Raw genomic sequence first — 14,549 nt, 5'->3', positions numbered from 1 at the left:
CGAAAATTCAAACAACCATTGTTATACAAAGAAAGTCAAATTAAAACTCAGGCAAAATTTAAGAAGCTTAACACTGGCGGGAAATTTTCAAAATCACTATGATTTTTAACATCTATCGGACTCTTGTAAACAAGAATATGTAAAGTAAATCCATGTTAAGACAACTAATTAATTGCTCGTACACAACACAAATACTACGCTACATAAATCTTTATTTATTTGTTAATAATGTTAAAACAATAAAAACTATTAAATTGAATAGTTTCCCCTTTGCTCCCTCTCTCAGAAATTGTGCCTTTAGTTTAAAATTTAATAGAAAAAGCTTTCACACTTTCACATTTCTTCTTCATTTTCAAAACACCAAACGGAGGTGTTACATGACTGAGACTTAACATATGAACATTGTGATAAAATTTGAAACAAAATATTATATCTTTGTAAGTATTAGAATAATAATTCACAATTTTTCATTATTTATATTGCGTCTTATTTACAAGGTTTATAATAATTTTCATATTAATTGTGGTTGTAAAGTTACTGTACGTTATAAAATGTACTGTCACTTGAATTAATTAATTTAATTTATATTTTATGACTGAGCCATCTGTATTGAAATAAATACTATCTGATTACATCAATACCACTATTTAGGTCTTGTAAAGTTACTGTACCTTATAAAATATATTGTAATTTGAATTCTAAGGAGATTAATTTAATTAATATTTTATGACAGCCATCTGTATTGAAATAAATACACAGTATTATATTTTAACAATACCTTCTCCTTGATTATGTTAATGGTTAGTCCCATTATAATATAAGTATTGGTACTTCTTTAAACCCACTTCATACATCTGTTGGTTTTTCAAATGGTAAATGTTTAGGAAGTGAATAGAAAACAATTTAGTGTGGAAAACTATAAAAAAATCCTCAAAAAATAACCTCCACCCATCATTATGGAGCAGCAATGAATGAAAAACATCCCTTTGTACCTACCTATCATACCTAGTACATATCAAAATTTTAGAGCATCTGATCACAACAGCCTGAGAGTCCTAAATATATTAGGTAAAAGTTTAATAAGAAATACCATAGCCCATACACATTGAATAATAAAGAAAACAATGTTAAGTTATTGATATGTCACACATACATTACCCACATAACAATATTTGTTGATATTTTGAATGCAAAATGCTTATGACATAAATTAAGAAAAGTAACGAACAAAGAGTTACTGTTTTAATTAACACATTGAAAAAGAAACTAGTAGTTTAACGGGCTGAAACTAACGTCTCTAGCCATCAACGTGGATTTCAAAGTGCTGCTGCCCTGCACTGATGGTGAGGGATAAAAACATCATTCAAGATAAGTGCACATATCATAAATCCATCCACCCATCAATATCCGAACTGATTGAGCAGCACTGTTACCATAAAAGTTATTGACTGCTGCCTTCTCAATAACATTGTTTTCTTTGTTATTCCACCTGTTTAGGCTATAGTATACCTTATAAAGTCATACTCTAAGCTTAAAAAATAATATAAATTGGTTGTTAGAAAAATATTAAGAGTGAAACAGTTAAAGTTAAATTAGGCTAATGAAATATTATAGGCCTATGTCTAATTATAGTTTCCTAAGAAAGGAATCCAAAGTTTCAGATGTTATATTAAATTAATTTTTCATGAAAAAATAGCTTGTAAGCACCTCATAATCTATGAAATAATCATAATCTGGGAAATAAAGCACACTATTGGCCTAAAGTAATTTGTTAAAACAGTTATAACTGATCATTTCAGGTAACATGGGTAGATTTAATAACAACCTGCACTGTTACAGTCTTGGTATTTGTAATTCAAACAGCAGTTTCAGTGATACTAGCTGTCCTAAGTAGTAAACATGTTTTCTTTTACTATTTTAACTTCAACAAGTCTTCATCATTCATATGACTCCTTTAACACTTTTTTAAGAAGCTTATGTTTAATGCTTTTTTATGCTGATAAAAGCATCATATATATAAAAACACGTATGAATATGTGTATTCGGTACGAAAATTAGTAAAATTTACTTAAACATCTTCATATAGGTCACAATTACAAACGAAGCAACATGTATGAGAATAAAAAAAAATTATGTTCCCAGTAAACATATTAGCACGACTAATTCAGGGTAGGGTACGATAAGCGGACCCGGTTTTTTATATTGAAATTGGCAAATGATATTACTTAATCATAACCATCGATATAATCAATCGATACTGATAAACTATTTTGAACTATTAACTTAAATAATCTATATCAACAGATATAAACACTCTAAAATAATACACGTAGGATAATATTTCAATTTTACATAAGTAATTCTGATTATTAAAAATGGCAGTCAATTTTATAAAACTACACGTTGCTTTTTCATGGCTTCAACATGTTGGACTCGTACCCAAAAACCCATTATGTGAAATTTGTGGAAAAGAAACAACTGTAACTGTGAGAGGAGTAACTTAAATATGGTCGTCTTCAGTTTTCCTAATTTTGGTTATAAAAATTTGTTTGATCACTGTAAATATTAAATTCATATTTTATTTTAAAACATATGATTGTTATTGAGGACTATAGGTACTTTTATATCGATAGATAGTCTAGGATTTGAGATGCGAATATTAGGTATCAATGACTATATTCTTCGATATAAAAAACCGGGTACGCTTATCGTACCCTACCCCTAACTCATATTAGACTGCACTGAATGGCGAAGGAGGGATTACTATAGATTAGATTCCTAAATACACAAATCTGTCAAAATAACCTATATAAAGCTTTAATTTTGTATATAACTTCATAACAAACATTTTAAAACTTTGCTGGTAACTAAATCTATAATGAATAGAAAGGAACTGTGAGAGACGAGGTTTGAGGTTTGTTAAATTGAACGGGGTAACATTAGGTTAGCTTAATTCCTAACCTAAACAAAATATTTGTTTATATACAAATTATACGATACATGAAAAACTTACCTCAATGTTTCCCATCGTTTGAAAAGCAGTAAATACCAACATGAATGCAAGTCCCAATGTCGCGACATTTATAAGTCTTCTATCAATTATCATTTTGAATGTTTATAGTGTCCACCCTTTAAAAATATTATTTTTTACCGATGAAATATAATTGTTCTGAATAAATTGCAAAAATTTAATTTATCCTGTATTAAAATTTAGCCAAATCCTCTCCTGTAAAAAAATGTTGATTATAAATTAAAACCAGAGCTTTAACGCATAACAAACTAATAACTAATCTAATCCAACCCAAAAGACAACAAACTCGCGTCAATCCTGACACTGACAATTTGACAGACAGCCAAAACAGCCGACTGTTCATGTAGGTCAGGTTTTCAGAGATACCAACAAACACTACCATAAAAACCCATCAAATCTACAATTAACCCGTATACAATGAATACATCATATATAGAGAAAGTTCCTACGGAGTAAAAGGTACATTCTCTAAAACAGAATAAATAAATTACAAAGTTACTTGGATGAAGATTTATAAAAAGAAATTTTACTGCATTGTTTTTATAATTAAGCTTGTCTTGGTGGACGAACATATTGTATCATCTCCCTATATCACATAATTAAATTTATTTTGGTCTATATGAAATGTCTTAATGAAATTGTAATATCTGATACAGCTTATTGTTATCCAATTGTATTCATTGATCGCAACCGGATTGAAATAGACTGGGCCACTGGAGAGCCACTTAACCGATCATAGCAACAAACATTGTATAATATATTCCCGAACCATAAAATAGACTAATAAAAATTCTCAATGCACATAACGGTCTGCGTCTGTTATTTGCATTGCGTTTCATCCCGTTCCTAAAGAAATAGACCCCATTTTACCAATCGAATAGGCTCCTCCTGCATTAATCGTTAAGTTTCTAAACCTTCAAAGTTATAACTTAAATTATATTACATTTTATTTTAACCACGATGTTTTTACCACGAAACCACGATCTTCACAGACGCAACAGTTTCTAAATCATGATTCTTTTGGACGAACGGTAAGCTGATTGAGTGATTTGTTCCGTTTTTGCCTTTTTAATAAATTTGGAACACCGAATCATTATTTTTAATAGTACACATTTTTGTTGCGAACATTGGTTCTGTTTTCTGCAACCACAACCACAGAGGATGCTCTGTTTATAAAGAGTTACTAAATCGAAGATCCTTACCCAACAGACAACCAAAGCCACCATCTCAACCACCTAGCATAAACGACTCCGTTAATTTTATTTTGCTAAGTAAATTTACCACCTCCAAGCCTATTCAGGCAGAAAGGTCAGAATGGGACAAGGTTGACATTACAGTGGAGTAAAGGCAATCAAAAGGTTTGAGTACCGCATGGATCAATTTTGTCACAAATTTTGTAGGGTGTTTAAACTTCAAACTTGCCGTTGTCTTCAAATACACTAGTAGCCACTTATTCAGCATACAGCAGATGACACAGTTATTCTGACTCCTTCTAATTTAGCGCATACACTTTAAAGCAATTTTCAAGTTCATGTCACTCAAACACAACACGAAATTGGTGAATTCAAGTAAATCTGTTCATGTTACTTTCACATTGCATAAATAATCATATCCTCGTGCATATCTAAACAATAACACAATCCCACATAACACTAAAGTTCACCATATGGATCGACGACTGACATAGTCTCATCACATCCAGTGCAAAAGATTAACATTAAATGCTCGCCTAAAACTTCGCTTCCACCTACTAAAACCAAAATCACCTGTCGCAACGCAAAAATTGATTATTTATAAAAGCAGTTTTACCCACGCAGCTTAGGTGTAAGGGACTTGTTGTATGCGCACTATCCAATACATATGGTTCCTTCCGTAGGCAGACACGCCGCACTGCCCTATCCCTTCTGTTTGAGGCTGTGTACTGGTTTACTACTCCGAGTTTTGTTATCACCCCAAGCCTTCAGAGGCGACTACTCTGACAATAACGATTCCGAACTTCTCGTCAACAAAGGCAAGGATAATAACAATAATAATGTTTTATTGCGTGAACATATTACATGTTATGCAATCGTCAGATAACTGAATTAAGCTAAATTTTTTCACTCATACTTGCATCAAAATCCCTTTCTAACATACAGTTTTGACATTCACTCTCTCCCAGTCATTCGAATTGTTCCACCCTTTCCCCAGTCAGTAAGCCAATTGTTATGTCTCCCAGTTGTGTGCCATGAACTCGTCCGTACTGTAAAATGCGTAAGTGGTCAGTGTTGTTTTTAGACGAGTCTTAAATGCCTTCAGCATTGGGGCACTTTTAATCGAGCTTGGCAATTTGTTGACCAATCGAACTCCTGCCTGAGAAGGCAGTCGTTCATGAGCTACCGTTCTATGTCTCACAGATCGGTAGTCGTCCCTGCCTCTCGTTGCATAAGGGTGTATGTCACTATCTCTTATGGTCTCGCATTTGGACTTGAAAAAAATGCAGGTTTCCAATATGTAGAGGCAAGGAAATGTCAACAGTTTCAGGTTTTTTAAAGCTGGTCTGCACGACTCTCTCCGTTTCAGTTTTGCAATTGTTCGGACTGCTTTTTTTTGAAGGATGAAAATTCTGGAAAAGTTTGCGTTTGTGCAACCTCCCCACAAAGCCACTCCGTAGGAGAGGTGGGGGTAGATTAGTCCGTAATATGCCGTCATCAGTACCTGGGTTGGGCAGTATTCGGACAGTTTCCGCAAGACATAAATGCCTGAGGATAGCTTTGAACAAACATGATCTACATGATAATCCCAAGTCAAACCTCGATCTAGGTGTATTCCTAGGAATTTCATAGCGTAGACTTCAGTGATTTCAGTTTCATCCAACATGACTGTTGGACTATAATCTGAATCTGTTTGTCGCAAACTGAATTTGATGAAAGATGATTTCGATGGGTTTGTTTTCAGATTGAGCTCGTTGAAGTGTTGAACTAAATTGTTTAGCTCAATGAAAGACATTTTTTCGAGCGCCTCTTGTGATTCTGAGTTGAGATAGAGAGTCGTGTCATCTGCGTATTGGACGAGCCGCCCTTGTTGCACAGATGAGCCAACATCATTGACGTAGATCAAAAAGAGAAAAGGGCTGAGTATTGAGCCTTGAGGAACTCCATAGTTCAGCCCCAGCTCCTCCGATCTAACGCCTGAAATGCCTACGAATTGTGTTCGATTACTAAGATACGATTCAAGCCACTTGAGTGACCTTCCTCGTATCCCGTAATACTCCAGTTTGTGAGTGAGGATTTGGTGGTCGACACAGTCAAAAGCTTTTGATAAGTCAAGGAATATACTCAAAGTATTCCCTCGACCTTCAATTCCCTCTACCACTGCATCGACTAAACGGGCGACTGCGTCTACTGTCGATTTACCGCTTCGGAATACGAATTGGTTTGCAGATAGCAGGTGGTGCTTATCTAGAAAATTTAGACATCGGGAAAGAAAAAGCTTCTCAAAGATTTTGCTGAAAACCGGCAGCATTGAGATTGGGCGGTAATTTTGAATAGAGAAAGGGTCGCCCTTCTTGAAAATTGGCCTGACTTTGGCCTTTTTGAGAGAGGAGGGAAAGGTTCCAGCGTGAAAAGAGAGGTTAATGAGATGTTCAAGTGGCCCCAATAAATGCTTAGAACACTGTTGTAGGAGCCACGTTGACACGTGATTCGAGTCATTTGACCGTTTTGTTGGAAAATCTCTTATCACTCTGGCAATCTCCTCCTCTGATACCGGGACCAGTGCCATTGAAGCCACCGGACTCGGTACTAAGGGGGGAGCAGGCTGACTATGTGGTGGACGAAGTCCTTGGTCAGCTCCAACCGAGGAAAAGAATTTGTTAAACTCATCAGCTATCCTTGAAGGGTAAGTGATATTTTTACAAACCCTCTGGTATAAAGTTGTATTATGATAACTTAAAGTTGTGTAAAAAATTTCATGTCTTTACTATTAACGTATACTGAGTTACAGGTACATATACATCAAAAAATTATAGTTTCGGAAAATGAAGAAAATGTTGAAAAGTAACACTTAAAAAGTTGTAATGAACAGGTAAATAAACTATACTGCCTGAAGCTTCTCTATTGCATATTTATTCATTATTCTTATCTTTTACAGTTGTTTCTTTGCTGATGTACCTCTTGTAAAGCTCCTCTAAGGCTTTTTTCGGTTGCCCAGCATCTTCATTGCTGATACACAGTTTTTGCCAGCAGGTAGACTTATAAGTTTGAATATCAGGCACTTTGTCACATTGCCTTTGTTATATGCTGCAATAGCATCATACACACCTAATTTTAATGTTGAGAGTCTGACAAATACTTTTTTGGGATCCGGCCCCATATTACATTGTTCAGAGACTCCGCCATGTTTTGAGTTCCACCATGGGCACTTTTTGATACTTACACCATGAGTCAGCATCTTTTGGACACATTGCGTGCTGAGGGTTGTCATCAGTTGATGCAAGGTGAAAATACTCCGACCATATTGCAGACTTCATAGCTTGTATTCCTTTTTGTGTATTCCTTCTGATTGCCAGGCCATAGTAGATTTGTATAGTATCAATAGCATGCCCAGTCAATCTCCCTTTACCGCCTAAAGTCTTCCCATCTGCAAGAACTCTTTTAGAGTTTTTGTGTTTGAAAGTCCTCAAGCGTTTGCCCATACGCTTTTGGACGTGGCCTGCACACTCCATTTTTTCAATTTCAAAATCGGGTCCATAGGGTTTTAGTTCATTCACAGTTTCATAGCCTTTGCAGTCTCCATCCCCCAAGTAATATTTATATCTTATTCCATAGTTTGTTTCTGAACGTTCAAACATTTTTTAACTCCCTCCACTTCCATGCTACCGCTGGTGCCGGAATAGTTCGCAATTCATTTAGGACCATGATCTTTATCTAATCTCCCTTTACATTGGCAGAATTTTGACATTACTTCTGCATCTATTACCTGTCCAGTTGTTATACTGGTTGCGATAACTACACCATTGAGCGATGAAAAACCACGTCGCTGTCAGCTCCCATCGAAGGCACATTCAAGGTCTCGATCTCCACCATTCTTATTGACTGCAGTTTCAGCTGCCTCTTTCATCGACTCTAGACATACCATTTGAGTGAAGGATAGTAATATTTTATTATATTTGGCAAATTTAGAAGGCCTAGGCAAATTCATGACAGCTGCGAACACTTGTCCAGTTTCTTGTTTCACTCCAATGCTACGCAATGCGTAGCCGAAGCGAATGTTGACGTCATACATTTTGCTCTCTTCATCAGTAGGCCTAGAGCCTACTTTGACTTTTGTCAGTTGGCTATTTCTTTCACTGAATCTCATTTCACATTCAGTGCATGCTAATGTAAGAGTGAAAGCTAGGCCAATTCGTTTTTCCACTGAAAGAGCCAATGGACTGTGGCAATATTTACAAATCGCCATTTCAGAAATTATCGGTACTTTGGGATTATACCGATCACACCCAGACATGAATAGTTATTTGACATTTTGCTTCTACTGATTACTAGATTAGCGTAGAACAATATTTCGTCAATATAAAACAGGAATTGTCTTATCGCAAACCCCTCCCCATCCTCAGACAGAGGTCAAAGTCGAGCGGTCTAGTAGATAACGTGATTGCAGAGTCTCGCCGCCCGTTCAGCTGGTGCGTCGCTTTGTTGTACTTCCGTGTTTTAGCTCTACATTTCTCCAAACACAAAACTTCAATAAAAACAAACATTACCAAACTAAAACTAAACTCTTTATTGAAAAAACACTCAAAACTTGTTTTTATTCTTGATCACACTCCGCCACCCAAAATGCGAGTGCCTCCGGCCACACCGAAGGTGCTGCCCCGCGCTGATGTCGACGAAAGAAAAACATCCCTCGAGATAGTACCTATCAGTAAAATATCAAATTCTAGAGGGGCTGATCAGAAATATAAATTGAATTGTAATGGAAAGGCAATTATGTACCGTGTAAATCATGTGATGCCGCGCGGCCTGCCGTAATCGGGATTCTCGAGAAAGATAAGACAAAAGCGAACGATAACAAGAAAGATAACAGCGACAACAATACCGATCACAATACCTGGAAATGCTTGTAAGTTTGTAATTTTGTAATTAAAGAGTTGTTTTTTCATTCTATCATGTTTGTTTCTATAAATTTATATTTTCGTGGTCTTCATACTGGTGTGGTCGGTATAATCCCAAAGTACCAAATTATCTTTTGTACAGCATCTAGGTCTAGGATATCATATTGAAATTGTTCATTTTCAAACTGCTGGTATTCTTTGGTACTACTAATTTTTACCTATGAAGTACTTTCTCTGGCTGGAACTTTGGCTTCATCACTACAGTAGGAGTCACGAAAGAGTGCAGTTGGCGGCGACCAATAGAAAGGATAGGCCAGCGCGACGTTGCCACTCAACAGGTCTCCAACAGCCCGGCACGGCGCGCTGCGGTTACAGCGAGGAACAAGTTCGGCAACGTCGCTTACTCCTCATTGGCTGCTCCAAGGTCACGCTCCAAATAGGCTCCTCCCTCAACTGCACTCTCTGGTGATCCCTACTTTAGTTTTAGGCCTAGGCTTCGGCGTCGCTTTGTCACAGTGTCATCCAAAGGTTTTCTTCTGTTTGAAAATACTTGTTGATCTTGGCATTTTACACAACAATAACTACACTTTCCACGAGTAAAAGTAAAATAAAGTGAACACAACAGCAAAACTGGGTTTTTACACTGAATAATAACGATTTGTTTCTTGTAAACACAAACACCACCACAAAAACTGTAAAAACAAAACAAAAATACAGCTGTCAAAATTCAGCTGTCAAAAGAGCCATGGTGTTCAATGCCTCTACAATACTGTTGATCATGTAGCAGTTCCATTGAAGTAGTACTATAACAAGTAAATAAGAGCACTGGTGTAAGAGAAACGCACGATCGGTTGCGTCGCGCACAGTTCGTTATTGTGAGGATTGAAGTGTGCGTGCAAGCCGTTAGAAAATATTTTTTTAAGCTAACTTATCAAAAGAAAACATATACATGTTATATACCATTGTAAAGAGGAAATTTCAGGCTATTTAAAAACTGAAAAAACAAAATAATTGAGTTTTAAGTGGTCTGCTCCTCTTAACCATTGATTATGAATTCTTCTGAGGAGAAGAATTCATAATTAAGGAGTTAATAGAGTTAAGTGACTCTGGCTCCTTCTTTGCTGATAAGAATTACAAACTTCTTGACTTTTTTCTTACAAATGTCAATAGAGGGAGAACCAAACTGTTCGAAATTTATAAAACGAGTGGAATAATTGAGGCGGTCCATTCCAAAACTTACATAATCCAATTCCTGAAATTTTTCAGGAAACAATAAAAACGTTTAATTTAATAACTTTACAGTAATATGTTATTTTTTTTGTTTTCTTCAGGTGAAGGATACATGTTTTCATAAAATAGTGTAAACCTTTTTCACTTTAGATGTCTAGTTTTTTCCAGAATTAACATTAAAGTTTGGATAATGTCAGTTTTGCCCTGACACCAATGGATAAAGATAGTTTTGGAAAGATGGTGTTAGGATAAAGTTAGTTATGTCATGACACGTTTTAATTTTGGCTAACATAAAACACTTAAAACAAATTAAATGTTGTGATTTTGACTAACTTAGGGGCTATTCTTTTAATTGACCATCACTGGGAGTATGGTGAAATATAAAAGAATGGTTATTTATATATCATTTTTATTATACATCAAACACGTAACTAAACTACAAAATCATCTTCTTGGGCTTGGTGACCTTCACAATACTCTTCCACATCTGGTACTTCCTCTTCTGTGATTCCCTCGTTTTCCATCATCAAACGTTTGAAGAACTGAAGGTCTTCTCTTTGATCCCAGTCATCACCAAAATGTTTTTTTAGTAATTTTGCGATGTCTGTTAATTTTGCCTTTTTGATTAGAACTCCTTTTTTGACTGCTGACAAAACTATATCTTTAATAGATTTACCAGGTTTTTGTCAAACACTTGGGGTTTTCGCCAATTGGAGTTGTAGCTCCTCTCCCCTTTTAACCAACACCCTGTTCCGTTGAATGTTTCTGCTAAAACAAATCTCTTAACAAGACTAAATTTATTAAAATGCCATGCTTTCAATGGTTTTAAATATTCAGCAGCAGTTTTCTTTCCAGTTATAAACTGAACAGTCTACACCTAATTGCGTACTGTGCCATGCTCAGCAAATAGGTCAATGTAGGTTTTTGGATTAGTGGATGGTTGGTATCTTTCGAAGTGTCCTTCTCAATCCCGACCAAACACTCTACCCAGAAGGAAGGAAAGAGTGGCCAGGTACTGGGAATATAAGTTCAATATTCTTGATATTAGCAGGGGCAACGTTCAACAAAAAGTAGCTTAACATATTCACCATTATAGAATTACGATTCTGCCCTCCACAACCATCAGCGCACAATCGAATTGTCTTAAACGAACTCAGGTCACTTTTTGACAAAACATCAAAAATTATGGAACATATTTCATTTGAACTTTTACTGTGCTCGTTTTCTTGCCATGTATATATAAAAACATTCTCAATTTGTTATTTTTGATATTGAAGAACCCTTCACTACTGTACAGTTTGTAAGTATACAACTGGCGGCTATAGTAAGCTGCTTGGTCCGGTACCTTAGGGTTAACTAAATTTTTTTGGCAGTCAAATGAAAAGGTAACCATATTATCATTTTCCTCTCTAAGTTTGGCATAGAAAGCTTTACCTCGAAGCTTGTGAACTCTCAACTGAATCATCAATTCTACTTTGTGTACTTGGTTCTGTTCAACCTTGATTTTCTCACGCAGTTCAATACATTTTGAGCAAGCATCAGTCACTGGTCTACCAATTCCAATATTGTAATATTGGCAGAAAATATTCCTGAAGAAAGTCCTTTTGACTTTTAAAGACTCGTTTACACTAGAGTTGTAAATTTTTCCCAAAGTTTTGAAATATTTAATTCACAACTGAGATATTGCCTGGAACTTCTTTCCTCGGCAATAGTGAGATTCTACTCCCTTTAGCTTTTCAATAAATGATTTTACACTTTCTCTTTTTAATGCGGAATTTCTCTATGAGCCTAGCGCCACCTTTTTTTTCAACAGGCATCTGTCCGGTTGTGGCATAATTTTTCGCAATGTTGTTAACACGAAATCTACTAACACCTAAAATTCCGAGAAATGTTTTCTGACATACCTGAATCTTAAAGTCCTTGGTCCCCTTAATTTTTACTAGGTACTTAACTGCGACGCTCTTTCTTTCCACCATTTTGAGTTTGGATCTTTCTCTTTGAGGTAATGACACTTCAATATGTTTCAGGATGAATGTATCTTGCTGAGTCTTCACAGGGTATTTATAAAATGCATCATGGAACTCCTTTACGTCAGACATCCTTAGTGATTTACATTTGTATGTTGGGCCGTTATGAAAACATCTTGGAGGTTCTGGCATTTGTGTAGGCATGTGCCTGAAAACAAACAAATCAAATTCATCAGGCTAAAGGTTTTAAAGAAAGTAAAATTGGTTAGAGCTATTTAAACAATGACCAGACCACACATCTACAAAAACAATGACCGATGACTGGAAAACAACAATCGACAACTTTATGAAATCCGGACTCATGCTTATCCAAACTCACATTAGTTAAAACATCCATTAATCCGAAGCTTAACAATTGTATGGCTGGACTATCATGTATCCAAACAGATAATTCCAATAAACCTAAGCCTACATAAGCCAAAATTGTAGGTTATTATTCTGCTTACCTTTTTCTCCTTATTCCTTTGTCTTTTTCCATTCTTCAGGATTTGATTTCCTTCTCCTTGATTTATTAGGTGGAGTTGGTAAAATGGTTTCTGATAAACTCATTACAACTTCACAATTAACTTATTTATATTGTAAAAATATTAAGTGAATACAGAACAATTCACTAGGCAGCAATACAGAGGCAAGACAAAATTACAAACATAAACAAAGTCATGTGACTGAATCCAGGCCACCCATTGGGTTAAGAGGATAAAGATAGTTTTGGAATGATAAGATTGATTAATGATCACATGACATTAATAACGCCATCCCATTGGCTGATGGATTATGCTAGTTTTGGAATAGCATTACTGAAATTAAGTGAGTTTTGGAAATGACACCTAGTTTTTTTAGCATTAAATATCCATATGATACAGTTAGTTTTGGAAAGATATGACCTGACTGCTTTATTCCTCTCTTTCTGCTAAATGCAGTGATACCAATAACTCAATTTCGAAAAAAAAATGGATTTTGTGAGTTTTGGAATGGACCGCCTCAATTACGATACAAAACATGCGCTAGATAAAAACCAATGTCGCAAATTATTTGTGTTGGTTAATAGTTTTAATTTTGACTACATTTGCAAATCTTGTATTATGAAAATGTAGGATTATATAAACAATTAAAAACAGGGATAGCACATAAGCATAATAATTGGGTTTAGTTTCTTCAAAACTCATAATGCCATTTAACTACCTGAGAGCAAATATATATTTTCTTGCCTTAGTAAAATAAATAATGAGATCTATCCATTTCATTCGGAAATCAAACACAACACCCGGATATTTGCATGATGACTCACTCAATTGTATTATAGGCACAGATTTTGTTTTAGTCATTATTACAATTATGAATAACTAAATTGTGTAACTTGTAATTAGTGCAGTCATTGAAGCATTGTTGGTCCGAATTTTTTACTGTGAACCGAATTGCATAAAATTTTGGAATTAGGTGCATCTTACCCTTAACGTCAAAAGTGAAAATGATTTTGAACTCCGCAACCACCCTGGGGGTGGTTGCCACCCCTTCTCGAGAGTGAATTTATTTTTTTTCAAAATAACCTCGGATATCGATAGAAGGCCTAATTTTAAGCAAAAAATCATTTATAACATTTTTTTCGAAAAATCCAATATTTTTCAAGTTATTGGCAATTGAAAATTCGCAATTGTTTCACGTTTTTCATCGGTTTTTTTTTGCAAATATCTCCAAAAATATACGTTTTTATCGAAAATTGTATAAAGAACACAATTGTAGCAGGTAAAACAATGAACAATTTTGTTTTTTATAAAGTATTCTAAGCGCAATATTAAGCTAGATATTAAAAATCAAAGCCGTTATTTATTTTGTCTGAAATTTAATCGATGTGGTCAATGCCATCTAGCGGCGAGCAGATGCATTTTAGGCATTCTAATAAAAAAGAGTTTTATAGTGCTTGAAATAAGCTTTAAAATGAGCACTATTAAAAGTCTTTTGCACGTAAAATAAGTGAGCTGTATTGCAAATAAGAGGAGCATCTAATGTTTTTTCTTTTAAATCAATGGGTTTCATAAGTGCCATTTCCACCAAAATTAAAATTAATCGTATTCCGCCTAGAATCAACTTTATTATGAAGAGTTTAATAAATTGTATCAGTTTGGCTGCTTCAGGACACATATTTTTCAAAAAAGTCACGATTAAAAAAATT

The 14,549-nt window shown here is 35.2% G+C and overlaps 1 protein-coding gene across 1 annotated transcript in view; it reads right to left on the bottom strand.

Moving 5' to 3' along the window:
* Positions 1-3,355, bottom strand: part of LOC124353989 (UNC93-like protein MFSD11) — a 62,630-nt gene extending 59,275 nt beyond the window's left edge. The window contains exon 1 of the mRNA XM_046804093.1: positions 3,014-3,355. Within this exon, the coding sequence (XP_046660049.1) occupies positions 3,014-3,106 (93 nt within the window). The 5' untranslated portion in view covers positions 3,107-3,355. The remainder of the gene's footprint in view (positions 1-3,013) is intronic.
* Positions 3,356-14,549: the final 11,194 nt, after the last annotated feature.

The sequence above is a fragment of the Homalodisca vitripennis genome, chromosome 2 (assembly GCF_021130785.1).
Source record: "Homalodisca vitripennis isolate AUS2020 chromosome 2, UT_GWSS_2.1, whole genome shotgun sequence".
NCBI lineage: Eukaryota > Metazoa > Arthropoda > Insecta > Hemiptera > Cicadellidae > Homalodisca > Homalodisca vitripennis.
Note: the sequence above shows the minus strand (reverse complement) of the source record. Positions and strands in the feature narration are given on the sequence as shown.